General features: G+C 41.7%; 1 protein-coding gene across 1 annotated transcript in view; it reads right to left on the reverse strand.

The window, feature by feature from the left end:
* Nucleotides 1-16,177, reverse strand: part of KIF6 (kinesin family member 6) — a 795,359-nt gene that overhangs the window by 397,503 nt on the left and 381,679 nt on the right. The window contains exon 11 of the mRNA XM_030195774.1: nt 2,935-3,040. Within this exon, the coding sequence (XP_030051634.1) occupies nt 2,935-3,040 (106 nt within the window). The remainder of the gene's footprint in view (nt 1-2,934; nt 3,041-16,177) is intronic.

Genomic DNA, 16,177 nt, shown 5'->3' on the forward strand with positions numbered 1-16,177 from the left:
GTGAAAATTTTACGGTATATCAAATAAATTGAACTTGAACTTGCCTAAATCCCTCCAGTGAACAGCTGCTCAATCCAAGCACCTTTCTGTAACCTGGACATGCCAAGTATCAGGTCTAAATAACAATGTCCATCTGTTTAGACATGGACATTCCTTCCCCTTCAACTTCTGAAATAAGAGTTTAATGTTCACATTTTGCGCCCCTCCAGTACTGCCTAAAACACGCCCAGACCATGCTCCCTTGCCATATGGGCACATTATAGTTTAGACGTCTATATACTAGCTTTATATAATTGGAATCTGGACATCCATGCAATATGGATGTCTAAATGCCATTTTCAGATGACATGAATGGAGCTTCTGAAATAAGGGCTGTACTGTATAGTGCCAAAAAGTCACAGTACTTCAAATAAGGTTCAAATTAAAGTGAATCACATGAAATGGCAGTGCAAGCTTCCTGTGTCACAGGGTCACAATCAGCAGGTGCCACCTTAAGAGGTGAACTGGGAATTTGGTTTCATAATACCTGTGCCTTTTACTCATTAACCTTGTAGTACACAACAACTGATTTGTACTTCACTAATCTGCACAGGATTATATAGCATTTTTTGAAGTAAGGTTTACTTTACAAACTTTTTAATAAGGTAGTTGTGTTGCTTCTCTGAAAATGGTTCCTGGGCTAGTTCAATTACACCATTAGTGCACTGTTGTTCAAAGATATTAATTACCATGGAAAAGATGAATCTTAAAAACAGTTGTGCCCAGTATGATGACATAAGCAGCAAGCAATCAAGAAAGGAGTGAAAGTACATACTATGTAAGGCATAAAAATAAAGCCTATTATTTTAAACAGCTTTATAACTTTCACGTGTTTCTCAGTGGCATGATGAATTACTGTGGAAACCAGATCATAGATATCTGGTTAAAGACAACTCATTAGATATTCAGAAAGAAACCCAGTTGAATCTGGGCTTTTAAAATTTCAGGTTAAAGATAATGTTATCCAGTTAATTTTAGGACTGTAGGAGTGGTGGTCAGTGGTTTTTAAGTTGCTTACAGTTATGAGATGAATTAACTCCAGATATTCAATGCTGGGTCATGTCTAGCCTCCAGCATTGAATATCCAGGAAGTAAACCAGGTACCAGCCGATATTCAGTCCAGTGCCCAGTTAGCTCAACGACACTAACCTGTTAACTTCCAGCTCCAATCCCAGAGTGTCCCAATAGTAACCAGACCTCTCCACCCTCATCTCTCCCTACACTCCTTCCCAGGAACTCTGTTCACTAGGCAAATCTCTCCTAATTGCACCCTTCTCCTCCATCGCTAACTCCAGACTCCGTTCCTTTTATCTCTCCGCACCTTATGCCTGGAATAGACTTCCTGAGCCATTACGTCAAGCTCCATCCCTGGCAGCCTTCAAATCCGGGCTAAAGGCCTACCTGTTTGATGCTGCTTTTAATTCCTAACTTGTCACCTGCTCGTAACCTTTATCTTGTCTTCCTCTCTTCAATAGTCCCTTTTCCCTATGTGTACTATTTGTCTGTCCTACCCTTATCCCTTATTTGTCCTGTCTGTCTGTCCTGATTTAGACTGTAAGCTCTTTTGAGCAGGGACTGTCTTTTCTTCATGTTCAATTGTGAAGCGCTGCGCACGACTGGTAGCGCTATAGAAATAATTTGTAGTAGTAGTAGGATCTGACCAGTCACAGGCAATATTCAGCAGCATTAACCACTTAAGTACCACTGAATACTGCCAGATAGTCAACTTAGAACTGGGTAGAAGCCTTTCCTGCTCAGTTAACCCTTTTGAATATCAGACCTCTAATTTTTTCAATCAATTTTAACCAAAGGTAACCTAGATGGTAATGGATATCTCTGTATCTCAAGGAAGAGATATGCTTGAGTAAGCGCATCTGAAAGTGTCAGTGCTTCCCTGGCAAAAGAAGGACACAGAGGCCCCAAAGGCTAAAAAATGAAAAATTATTTTAAAAGACGTATAAAATGAGAAATACTAAAAAGAGAAAACATGAATAAAAATATACGTATCTATCCTGAAAAAGGGAAGGCAGCAAAAAGGCAAAGTTTGACATGTTGAGGAGAAATAAAAAAACAATCTCTCTGCTCCATGGAAAAGGATAGACTGCTAGTCCTGTGCTGGAGAGCCAGGTGGGACGACACCCATGCATGCATATTGGGGGCACTGCCTCAAAGGTTTAAAGTGACAGTGCACTTGGCACTGTCCATACTGGGCTCCGTGGATGACGTCACTGACATGTGAGAATATTATGCCTGCTTGTCCTTACAGACAAAACTATTCAACCAAAATGTATCTGGTTAATTCTCCAAATTAACTCTGTAAGTCTTGAGAATATCAACCCCCTGTGTTTCCAAAATAATGCAATACTCCCTGCCAAGTAAGAACCCACCTCTCCCTTAGCCCACTAATCCCACCCCAGGACCTATTGGAGGCTCTCCCAGGTGGTTTAGGGGGACGTAAAGACAATCCCTAGTTGCTTTTGATTTGTTTGGCTCTGGGTTCAAAATGGCACCTTTGACCCCTAGCTGTAATTTCACTAAATTATCCCCAGGGATCATGCTGTCAAATATGATACTGGACTGCTTTGCAAGAGTGAGTGTGAGGGAATGCATGGATGTCAGAAACAGAAATTTTAAAAAGCTGATCCCATGTGCAATTAAGGAATGACATAACGCTCTTTTTTTCATGTGCAGCTTCTTAAAATCGTTACTCATTCTTCACATGCCAGCGATAACCCTTATATTTGCCAACACAAATCTAGGCATTTTACAGAAGGTTCTGTGTTTTTTTGCAAAACCTTTGCAAAATACAGGAGGAATTCTGTATGTCCTGACCTGGGTGTCTCAATTCCTCTCTCCACAACCTATCCGAAAAAAAGACTTTATATATACAAGTACCTTAAAATGTTTGAAGCAGTGATGAATCTTGCGCATATCGGCTCCTACGTCAAGCATACTCTCAGGATCTCGGTCTTCAACAAAAGCCTTCAACAGCTCCTCCAGTCTGCAAGGACAGAACAAATTACTTTTTTGGAAAATACTCAGTGGTTCTAAATGTATGTGAAGGATAATTTTATAACTAGGTGCCCACAGTTACACATTCCTTTTGTGCACATAAAAGTGGCACTTACATGTGTAAGCACTCAAGTGCTATAGTGCACAAATGCAAGGGGGGGTGTACACATGGATGGGACATAGGCGTGCCTCCCAGGTACACACGCAACTTGCACACTTGTTGCATTTGGGCATGCCCAGTTAGGCTAGGTCTATGGCTGGTGTAACTGCAGAAACTGAAATGTTAAGTGTGCCAATACGGGGTTACTCTAGTATTCTATAAGGGAATCTGGGCGCCATGGTGCCATTAAAGAATAGGCTCACTTCACGCCAGATTGGCACACCCTAAAGGGGGAACCCACTTAAAGAATTCCTACCATAATGAATAGAAGACATCAACTCCAATGATGAAAAAGAGGAATAAAGGGACTAGATAGGTGAATGGATTATCATAATAGCAAAGAGGCGCTGAGTGCCTAGCAGTGACAAAAGAGAAAACAAAAAGCAGACACTGGAGGTCCAAACAGTTCCTTCATTCATACAGACCCGATGTGGCCTCATTTTGCCAATTAAGGCTGCATCAGGGGTAGTAATATAAAATGGCTAGCCAGGGACAAACAAAGGCTTAGCCCAGATAGACAACTGATCATCCAAGATGACTTCAGTAGTGGTTCCTTCACAGAAGTGGAGCAGCAGCTTCAATCCTCAGGAACCACTGCTGAAGTCATCTTGGATGATCAGTTGTGCTATCCGGGCTAAGCCTTTTTTTTGTCTCTGGCTGGCCGTTTTATATTACTACCCCTGATGCAGCCTTAATTGGTGAAATGTGGCCACGTCGGGTCTGTACGAACAAAGGAACTGTTTGGACCTCCAGTGTCTGCTTTCTGGATTATCATAATGCCAGGACTTACACTGGGTAAAGAACTTCTACCTCTAGTAAGTAGCTCACTCAGTCAGTTTGGGGGTAAAGACTCTTTTACCTGTTCATTAACAGTTTGAATCATAGGCTTATTCCGTAACAACCAGAAATCAATATCATTGACTTTATTCCAAGTGGAAAGGTAAGCACTTCGCTAAAGCTGCTATCACAGCTGAAAACTGCTAATAGTCCAGTGGGCAGTTATAGCACAGAGGTCAAGGAGGAATTGAGATAGTTACTAAACAACCCTTTCATCACTATAAGTGTACTATTCAGAAAAAAGTTGAAGAAAATCAGCATAAATGGCTGTATATGAAAGGTTCCATGAAATAAACAATACTGTCGGCATCCCAGTGAAAGGACAGAATCAGAGGTATGGCCTAGCATAGGAGTGATGATTCACAGCCTCATGGTCCATCTATTGGATCTCACTCCCTGTTTCTCTAACTCTACAAATGCTGGGTAGAAGTCTATGGAAGGTGCTGGAGTTGTCTCAGCTCATGGTGGAAAGAATGGGACAGGATGTTGTGATTCAGCAGTCTTGAGGTCAGTGGCAGAAAGCCCTGCAATGCAGCCCGGAGAGTTAATTTGAAGACAGGTGGGATTTTCTTCTATGAAAGCTGCAACTATGGAGAAGGTGGTTTCTGCAACAACAGAATTGACAGATTCACCCACTGTGACCCCAGGTCAGTTTTTCTTGCCATCTTTTGCTCCACAGCATCCCAAACAATTCACACTGCAAGCGATATGGCAAATAATTTTAGAATTGGGTTGAGCATTGATTCCAAGTGTAAATATTTCAATCAGTACAGTTGAGCAACATTACGAAAAGATTAATTCTTTGCCAACTGAAATTACAGATTTGAAGCAATTGGTTGGTGATTATAATGTGAAAATTTCATCTCTACAAGCACTGGAAGCCACATTAGTGATAGACAATATGACATTATATATGAAAGTGGAAGCCTTGGAGATTTAGGCTCGGTCAGCTAATTTATGTTTATTTAATTTTCCATGTCTTCCTTTGAGGTCCTCGTAGTTCATAGTAGATGACGGCAGATGGTAAGGTCCATCCAGTCTGCCCAATAAGATAAACTTACAGCATATGGTATGATGCGATATTACATATGCATACTTGATCTTGATCTGTCTTTGCCATTCTCAATAACTTTTTCACAGATAACTGATGGAAGAAGAAGAAAAGGCTCTTCATCAACTTTCTAAGATATTCTACTTACTTACTGCTAAACGATCGTTGGAAATGTTCTGATGTTTGGAATTTTAGCTGAACCTTTGAATCTTACTGATATATAGAAAGAAACTTCAGATCCTGACTTGGCTTCTACTGCAACCCTAGTGGTTGTTCCTGTATTGAAACTGGACATATATAGACTTTTGCAAACATTATCCAAGCGTTATGATGACTTGTTTCTAACTTCTAAGATTAGAATGTTTCCAAATGTGACAAAAAATATTCAGAAACAATGTAGGGAATTTTTACTATTGTGTTCTGGTGTGGTGCAGTTAGGTGCACGTTTTTTCGTAAATTTCCCTGTAAATGTATTAAATCTAGATCTGACAGAAGGGGGGGTTTTTCCTACGTTCAGTTGTCCTCCTTTCTGCCGTCAAATAGCTGGAGGCCCCTTCGTGTTCTACTCCCATTTTAATTTTTGTTAGTGTTGCATTAGAGTTATTCATGGGTTATATAGCAGTCAATGGACTATCAGATTCAAGGGCTAGCCTACTTGACAATGTGTCATATATTTATGGTGGATCCTGTCTTATTGACTTATTTCTTTGCAAAGCTTTTCTAATTGCTAACTTGTATTTTACTCCAATAGATTCACCTGACCCACCTATTTTGACTCAATGGAGATCCCAAATGCAGGAACTCGTACACGTGGAGGCGACTTGCTGTAGAGACAAGGGGACTACCAGTTAAACATTGTTTCCTGAGATTGTAGACACGATTCTTGGACACTTTAACTGTAAGAATCCTATTTGATAAATGACTTAGAAGTTTAATTGCTAGCATCAGTCATGTAAGGAATCTTCTGAGGAAGGAGCGGAGAGGGATGGATGGGAGGGATTTGTTGGAATGTTCTGTGTTTTATTGGATTATTATGTGTATTTTGACCACATGTCACATGAGAGTACCGATTGCCTATTGCTGGTTGGTTAAATTTAAAAAAGGGAGAACCACTACAAAAAGTGGAACACATAAAAAATACAAAGTGGATCAATAATACTTTAAATCTACTCCGGGATGTGAAATATATAGTATAAAGTGATCATACAACCATACAGTTCTTATAACACCTCTTCAGTGTAATTCTACCTAATTACTTTTTTGATTTTTAATTTTTTTTTCCTTAAAATTTCTTAAAAGACATCAGTTGGCTGTGACTATCTTACATAACCAGAAAAGCAGGTGAACCTGCAGTCAGGTAGACACTTATATTCGTACTAGGTCACAGTTCTCTATCATTGGTCTCAAAAACCCTCCATAACTTTTTTATTCAAAATATGAACATGGTTTCTTCTTGAATCTTTTCAGCAAAAATGAATATATACTGTGTGTATAAAAAGTTTTGAACATGTTGCAGTCTGCCAAGAGGTAATGGCAGGCGGATATAATCTTAAATCGTTGGCAGTGAGCTTATTCCCCTGAGAAAGCCTATGTGGTGAAACGGGTCCCCGTTGGGACTGCTCCTGCTTTGAAGTTAAGTGATTTTTTTTACACACATAGTATATATTCATTCTTGCTGAAAAGATTCAAGATGAATCCATGTTTATATTTTGAATAAAAAATTATGGAGGTTTTAGCCGGATATGGATTGAATATTTGGGGATAGTTGGCTATATCGCACGATATAGCTGGTTATCTCCTAGGTGCTACCTGGGAATATTCAGCAGGGGATAACCGGCTATCCCCCACTGAATATCTCTGGACAGCCAATTAAGTGCCATTTAACTGGCCAGGTGCCATTCCTGGCCAGTTAAAATGATTTTGAATATCGGGGGGGGGGGGGGGGGGGGGGGGGGCAAGAGATCACAAAAAGAAGAAGATAGGAAACAATATCTGGAAAAGATAAGAGAAGCTGATAAAGTAGTCAGTAAAGCAAAGATGCAAAAAGTAATATGGTCAATGGGGGGAGAAGGCATTTTAAGATATGTTAGTGATAGGAGGAAGTGCAAAAGTGGCATTGTGAGGTTCAAGAGTCAAGGGAAGGAATATGTAGAAGCTGACAAGGATAAAGCGGAATTGATTAACAAATATTTCTGTTCTTTATGTACAGATGAAGGGGTGTGAGCAGGATCGGAGAATACAATCACAAATAGGAATAGAAGTGTGTGTGGTAGACCTTGAAAGATTTTCAAAAGACTGGGCTCATGAGGAGCTAGCTACACAAAAGGTAGATAAAGTGATGGGGCTACATAGGAAACATCCAAGGGTACTGCTTTTGCCAAGTTTGACTGGATGAGCCACCAGAACAGGTAGCCCCAGCTTGTTCGGTGGCATCTGTGTCCACTAGGGGCATAGCGTCCAATGCTCATCTCATTCAGAGATGTGCCAAGGAAGTTACTTGAAGCCATAACGTCCAAAAACCTCAGCATATGCCATGCTAATGTCTGCTGACTTAATACCATCTCCTGCAACACGGTACTAATCCATCCATTGGAGAAAGTCTTTTGCAGTCATATCTAGCAGAGCTCTGGATAATTTACAATGAAAAATAGAGACTCCAGTCCCCAGATGGTTTTATGTATTAATTATTGAGTTCCTTCCTGAGATAAACTGTTCTTCAGCCAATTTATCCAGACAGAGAAACAAGTGCAATCACAGTTTCCAAAGATGCACTACCACCATGGCTAAGCATTCTGTGAAAACACATGTAGCTGATACTACTAGGTCAATACTAGTACTGATATTTCCCTACTATAAATCGGAAATATTTCCTGTGACTTGAATGCATCTCAGTGCAAGCACATGCTTCCATTAAGTCCATGGAATATAACCACTCCATTTTCTGAAGAAAGACAATCAAGGTGCCTAGGGAAAACATCTTGATCTCAAATCAGAAAATTTGTTCAAGGCCTTTATATTTAGGATGAGATGGAATCCCCCTGTTTTCTTTGTGAACAAGAAATACTGAGAATTAAATTTCCTATCTTTTTTCTCCCGATAGAATGAATTTAACAACCCCACTCCTGACTCTCACCTCTCTTTGCCCAATCTTCCTTCCATATTCAGATCTCCCTTCCAAACCCTAGCACCCCTAATTCTGAGCCCCCTTGTCCGATCTCCCTTCCAAATATCCCTCCCCAATTCCCCTGCTAAGCACTCTTCACCAAGACAGGAATAGCCTAGTGTTAGTGCAGTGGGTTGAGATCCTGAGGAACTGGGTTCAATTCCACAGAAATACAACAAACTCAAAAATATAAGCAGTACAATGAAAATTAAAGAACCTAAAACAGGAAGGAGGAAAAAGCCTTAGAACCCCGTCTGGACTCAGTGTTTGTTAAGGCTTCAAGACTAGAGAGGGGTGATTACCTCACTGGCTTAAAAAAAAAACATCCATAAGTAGACTTTAATCACAAAACTTAGAAAAAGTAAATCAAAAGATAACATTTTTTAAACTTGTGAAAATGTAACATCAAAACTTCCAAACTTAAGGAAACAATAGGGCTAATTTTCGAAAGAGAAAAATGTCCAAAAAGTCTCAAAACGTCCAAATCTGTATTTTTGAAAAATATTTCGAAGACGTTTATCTATGCAATTCATCTGCAGTGCATCCAAATCACAAGGGGGCATGTTGGGGGTGTTTTGGAGGTGGGATTAGGGCATGCCTAACACTTGGATGTTCTACAGCCAAAATGGAACAAAACAAAAACGTCCAGGACTAAAATCAAGATGTTTTGGTCTAGACCTGTTTTGAGAACAAAGAAGGCACAAAAAGGTGCCCTAAATAACCAGATGACCACTGGAAGGAATCAGGGGTCACCCCCCATGCCCTACAAATGTTACTAAAAATATGACTTACCAGCCTCTGTGACAGCGTCAGATGTTAAAGGCAGGTCTATTAGTGCAGCATGAAGATCCCTGGAGTAGTGCAGTGGTTGGTGCCTCTACCTGTCAGACTTGTGGTGGAAACTGTGACCTCTCCCACAGTCACCAAAACCCTATTGTACCCACATATAGGTGCCCCCTTCACCCACAAGGGCTATTGTAGTGGGGGACAGTGTAATTTGGGTGGGTTTTGGAGCGCTTAGGGGACAAGATAAGGGAGCAAAGGTGAGATGTGCACCTGGGAACCAGATGACCACTGGAGGGAATGGGGGATGACTCCCCCAGTGGTCACCAACCCCCTCCCACCCTAAAAAAAAATTTAAAATATTTTTTGCCAGCCTCTATGCCAGCCTCAAATGTCATATCCAGCTCCATCACAGAAATATGCAGGTCCCTGGAGCAGGTTTAGTGGGTGCAGTGCACTTCAGGCAGGCGGACCCAGGCCTATCCCCCCCCCCCAACTGTTACACTTGTGGTGGTAAATGTGAGCTCTTCAAAACCCACCACAAACCCACTGTACCCACATGTAGGTGCCCCCCTTCACCCCTTAGGGCTATGGTAATGGTGTACAGTTGTGGGGAGTGGGTTTTTTTTTGGGGGGGGGGGCTCAGCACCAAAGGTAAGGGAGCTATGCACCTGGGAGCAATTTGTGAAGTCCACTACAGTGCCCCTAGGGTGCCCGGTTGGTGTCCTGGCATGTGAGAGGGACCAGTGCACTATGAATGCTGGCTCCTCCCATGACCAAAGGCTTGCATTTGGTCTTTTTTGAGATGGGCGTCCTCGGTTTCCATTATCGGCGAAAACCGAGGACGTCCATCTCAACATTTAGGTCGACCATCTCTTAGGTCGACCTAAATGTTGAGATTTGGGCGTCCCCAATCATATTATCGAAACGAAAGATGGACGCCCATGTTGTTTTGACAATACAGGATGCCCCGCCCCTTCGCGGGGACGTCCTCAGAGATGGGCGTCCCCGTTCAAATATGCCCCTCCACGTCTGCTAATACAGTTAAGAGAAATCTGCAAGTCTCTGATGTCCCTGTCCCTATAGATTAAATTTCATTTTAGGCATAGCACCTTTGAAGAAGCTCCATCTGTCTGTCTTTTCATACACAGAGACACGCACACACAAAACGCATGCAAGCATGCACACAGAAAGACATATACATGCACATACATACACAAAAAGACATACACCAAGACATGACCCATACAGTCCCTGTCACCCTAATGAGGCACGCTTTACCATATTTTTTCATACCCAGTCACCAAACAGACATGCATAAGTTTGCAGATGGAGGAAGGAGAAATGTGTGCTCCTTTCAATTTGTTCAGCCTTCGTTCTTACCTCAGCATTCTGCCTGGTTTTTGCCTTAAGGCACAGGGCCTACATTTTGCTTGACCTATGACTAAACTCATAATATTTTTGTCTAATACACAACAATTTGAAGCTAATATCATTTAGATATAATTCTTTTAACCTCCATTTTGCTTTCTAAATCATTCTCATATGTTTATCTTGTAATAAATGTACTGTTGCATACCATTTTTATGTTTCTCTAACCCAGTCTTTCTGTTTCTTTGCAGGCCACATTAGGAATTTACCTCTCACCACAGCTTTGAGGCAATCTCACACTATTCCATCACCAACCTCTCCAATGTCATTTCTGTTAATGTAATCCTCGATTTCCTGTTGAATAGAAGCACACGTTGTTTTATCTCTTAATAAACTATTGCTTAATCTCCCAAACTTCCCTCCCAGCTAGTATCTAAGATCCTGTATGTTTAGCCAGACTGGATTTTATATCAGTTTCTGCTCCTCCTGCAATAAATTCTTGTTTATTAATACAATGTCTCTGAGGTATGTTTGGTGTATATTAGAGTAGAAAGTATAGGATGTGATTTTAGAACTGTTAGATGTCATTTACATAAGTAAAAACCTGATCAAGTAAATAAGCATACATGCATAAATACTGATTTTAGAAAAGGTGCTATTTAGATATGGAAGCAGCAGCAGTACATGGAAAATTTAAAAGGGGGTGGTGCTCTGGACATGGTCTGGGACATTACTTAGATATAACAAAAGAGAGGGAACGAAGTACAAACTAAAGTCCAAACAAAAAAAACAGCACCATTTGGATACAGAAAGTGAAAGTGCCTTGGTGCTTTGTAGCTTTTACTATATGAGACGTGGGGTAAGGAATAATATATTGTAGAGGAATATATTCGAGTTATTCCCCAAGTTTTCCACGTCATCACTGTGACCCTTGACGCAGGTGCTAGTCACCGAAACACGGCCCGTGTCGGGTCTTTTTGTCAAGGCTCATTCATTAAAGAACTGTGTTCCATTTTAAAGGCCTGTGGTGCTGTTTCTTTTTTTTGTTTTGCTGGGACATTACTTAAAAATGGACAAGTATTCCATGTTTTAGAAGAGCAAAACACGTATATTATAGAAAATTTCCATCTCCTTGGAGTCATGCATAACCCAAAGCTTACTGCTTATTTGGACCTGGGGGTTTGGAGGGGTGCTAGAGCGAGGAATAGTGCGTAATTCTAAGGGGTTCAAAACTATCATGAAATACCAAAAGCTTGAGTTTCAAGATCCATTTTCTCCTTGGGATGTGCAATTTTCTAAACTCCACAGCTTGACAAAATCGCTGCTGACACATACAAAGCCCTAAGTGATGATGCTCTTTTTAAAAATGCTTTCCTTTCTAAATTGTCTTCTTTTGACGTGCCTGCGACCCTTAATGTTATTTGGGTGTTTATGGTGGCACTATATATATTTTACAAAAGGCTCAACATTCAATGATTCTTATATAAAATATGGGGGTGGGGGGGGGGGGGGGGGCAAAGATCTAAACTTCTCTTTTCCAACTTAAACATTTTGCCCAGTGTGTGGTGGCAGTGGCAAAAATGCAAACAGGATGCTGGGAATGGTAAATAAGACCAAGAATATTATAGAAAATTATCTTCCACACCTCGCTGTTTCAGATGTTTCATTCTCCATGTATCTACAACATTCATGAGGCTCATCAAATGCTGTAGTAATGCCATGCCTTTTTCTATTGGAGTTATCTATATGTGGTCTAATGGAACTGGATGCTGTGCCTGCCTGACTGCAACGAACCATGATCCATGGAGAAAAGACGGCTGAGGAGAGATATGATAGAGGTCTATAAAATATTGAGTGGAGTGGAACGGGTAGATGTGAATCACTTGTTTACTCTTTCCAAAAATACTAGGACTAGGGGGAATGCAATGAAGCTACAAAGTTGTAAATTTAAAATGAATCAGAGAAAATATTTTTTCACTCAACGTGTAATTAAACTCTGGAATTCATTGGCAGAAAAAGTGATAAACACAGTTAGCTTAGTGGGGTTTAAAAAAGGTTTGGATAGCTTCCTGAAAGAAAAGTCCATAAGCCATTATTAAGATGGACTTGGGAAAATCCACTGCTTATTTCTGGGATAAAAAGCATAAAATGTATTGTACTGTTTTTGGATCTTGTCAGGTACTTGTGACCTGGATTGGCTACTGTTGGAAACAGTATATTGGGCTTGATGGACCTTCGGTCTGTCCTAGTATGGCAACACTTAATGTACTTATGTAACTATTCCCCAAGGAAGGAGGAAGGGAACCAATGGTAGGATGTTGTGGACCTGTAACAGAAATGAGGAACAGCATGATTGATGTGATTCGCCAAAACATCCAATGAAGGGGTGTTGCACAGTTAGAAGATGATGCAGACAACACCCATTTGAAAAAAAACACTCTTGTAGATGCATGGCCTTGCACATTCTGATGACCAGGTTGTTGGATATGGTTGTAACATGAATGGCTGTGAGGAGCAGTCTCGAATGAACAGCCCCCTGCTATATCTGGATGGTGCTCTGACAGAGGGTGAGGTCAGGTGCCCTCCTGCTTTTTGGGGCAGCAAATGCAAACTGAATGGTCATGGGAACGAGTACAAAATGACTGAACAGCCTAGCACTGAAACCTTAGAGTGTTTCAGATCTCTCAGAATTCCAAAAAAGGAAGTTGGAGAGCTGTATCCTAGGCTAACCAAGCAGCTTGAGTGTGAGGCCCATCCAAAGGAGCTTCCCAACTTAGATGGGATGCAGCCACTGTCAGTTCCAGAATACCAGTGGACCATAGAGTTCACCAAAGGAGAGAGTAAACGAGTGTAAGGACAGTCAGGTGACATCATCCAGGGTCTTCATGGTCCGATACCACTAAGAAAGTAAGGTCCACTGGACAGTTGCCATGTGAAAACAAAGCATGAGTGTTATATGGATGGTGGAGGCCATGTGATCAAAGAATTGTAATATTCGGCAAAGCGCAACCTGCTGATGGAATGAACCTAAGTGGCAAGAGCAAGAAGAGTGACCGCCCCAGGCACAGGAAGAAATGTTCGAGCCTAATGAGTATGCAGCAAAATTCAAATGATCATCAAATGGAAGACAGGAAACAGATGAATTAAGGGTGTAGTAAAACGAACCTCAGTCGGTCCAAAGGCACAAGAGTTATCCATATGGACTGCCAAGCAGCAATCATTGATGTGCACTGCAGCAGTCGATCGTCCACACAGAAAAACATGTAAGCACTGCACACACTGCTAGACACTGAGTGAATACCCTGGGAACTGATGTGAGGCCAAAAAGCAGCTCTTGGTACTGGAAATGGAATGCCTCCAGTGAAAATCGAACATATTTCTTGGGTATACACATCCAGTACATCCAAAAAGTAGAGGAAATCATTGACCTGAACCATGGAGAGTAGGGTGGTCAGGGAAACCATCTTGCAGTATACTTTGACAAGAGAGAACACATCCTCCTGTCCTTTGTTGTCACTGAGAAGGACCTGGAACAGAAGCCAAGTCTTCCTTCCCTGGTGGTACAGATTCAACTACATGGGCCTTTAGAAAGACGAGGAATGTCTCCACAAGGAGCTGCTTAAGGTGAGATCTGATGTGAGTCACCATCAGCAGGCAAGTGATTGGCCGCTAACCTGATCCGAAACCCTGTAGCTTCCCACCCAACCAGTAGGTTGACAGGAACAGGTATGGGCACGGCAGGCATGCTCCCCTGGAGCTAGTAGGAAAGTCACTCGTTGCTGTGACTGAAGAGGCATCTGGGACTGAGACACATGGCGTTGACAAGATGGGGCTGAGTCCATTGAGGTTAGTGAGAAGTGGCATACCCACATACCTGCTAATAGCAGGAACTTTCTGCGACCTGCCAAAAAAAATCTACTAGAGGTGGAAAAAGTCACAGAAGACTTCCAGGAGGAGAAAGTCCTGGCTCTCCTGAGTGTGGAGTCAAGCACCATGATGAGGCAACTGAGGTCTATGAAAGCCAGAGGAGTTCCAAAATTGGTGCATAAAGGAGATGCTCATGAAGTATTTCTCTCAATGCATTGCACAGGCTGCCAATTCAACCAAGCAGCTGTTCAGTATAGTAAACAGCCTACTGCAACCCCCACAACAGAACCAGCCTGCCCAGTCTAAACTGAACTACAATGATTTTGCTGCATATTTTGCCAGCAAAATTAAAAGTCTCCACCAGGATTTACAGGCAATCCCACCCAGTGCCCAACCAGTCAACCAGGGGTGCACAAACTCGCCCCCTCCAAACAGAGACAGATGGAACACTTTTAACCTAATGACAGAGGAGACCCTTGACAAAATCCTAAGAGACCTTCGACCAACTAACTGCCCCCTTGATCCCTGCCTATCAAAGATAGTGCAGCAGGCTAGTATGGGCCTTATAGAAGACGCCACAAAAATTGTGAACACCTCTCTTTATAATGGGCAACTACCAACAACATTAAAAAGGAAATTGTTTGCCCTCTGCTGAAGAAAAACAACCTTGACCAGGACAAACTTGAAAGTTACAGGCCAGTATCCAACATCCCATTTCTAGGGAAACTCATAGAACAAACAGTCTGTGTTCAACTTAATGAATGGCTAGAAAAGAGTAACTGGCTAGATCTATGTCAATCTGGATTCAGACCCAGTTATGGAACAGAAACGGTCCTCGTATCCCTGCTAGATGATCTTCACAGAAACCGAGACAAGGGATTCGCCTCGATGTTAGTACTGCTACATTTCTCAGCAGTTTTTGACACTGTGGATCATGATATCTTGCTAGCACGACTGACAGAAACAGGTATCAATGGAACAGTACTTGCTTGGTTCAGATTCTATCTATCAGACAGGCAACAATCCATAATGTTTGGCAACAATTCATCACCACCATGGACAATGACCTGCGGGGTACCACAAGGATTGATACTGTCACCTATTCTGTTCAATATCTACCTCAAGCCACTAGCTGAGCTGATTCGGTCAATGGACACTCAGTTCTACATCTATGCGGATGATGTGCAGCTACTCATACCCATTGAACCTGACTTACCTACAGCCTTGAATAAACTGATTACCTGTCTAACATCAATTCAAGAATGGACTAAACTCAACAAACTTTGCCTGAACCCAAGTACAACCGAGCTTCTCTGGGTCCCTAACACAAGTGGATACATACCTGACATCAAAATCTCTTTTGGGAAGTATGAACTCCCCCTCATATCACAAGTTAGGAACCTTGGAATACAGCTAGATTCAACACTTACTCTGATTCCCCAAATCAAAGCAGCCTTAAAGAGCTGCTTCTACTATTTGTGACAGCTACGCTGCCTCTCTCCTTACATCGAGAAGGTAAATCTTATCCCAGTTGTGCATGCCATGGTAACATCAAGACTGGATTACTGCAATGCATTATACAATGGTCTGACTACAAAGGGCCTGCATCATCTCCAGTTGATTCAGAATGCAGCAGCAAGACTCAAAGAAGGTTGCAAGCGACGTGACCACATCACACCATTTTTGCAAAAACTTCATTGGCTACCAGTACAATACAGGGCTAAATTTAAAACTCTATGTCTGATCTTCAAGGCCCTGAAAGGAAATGGCCCTGAGTATCTAAAGAATAGGATGATCCTCCACACACTGCCAAGGACACTAAGGTTCTCCCAAGGACTTTTAACTAACTACACCCTCTCCAAAAGACATTACACGATGTGATACCCGCAAGTGA

Source organism: Microcaecilia unicolor, chromosome 3, assembly GCF_901765095.1.
Source record: "Microcaecilia unicolor chromosome 3, aMicUni1.1, whole genome shotgun sequence".
Lineage (NCBI taxonomy): Eukaryota > Metazoa > Chordata > Amphibia > Gymnophiona > Siphonopidae > Microcaecilia > Microcaecilia unicolor.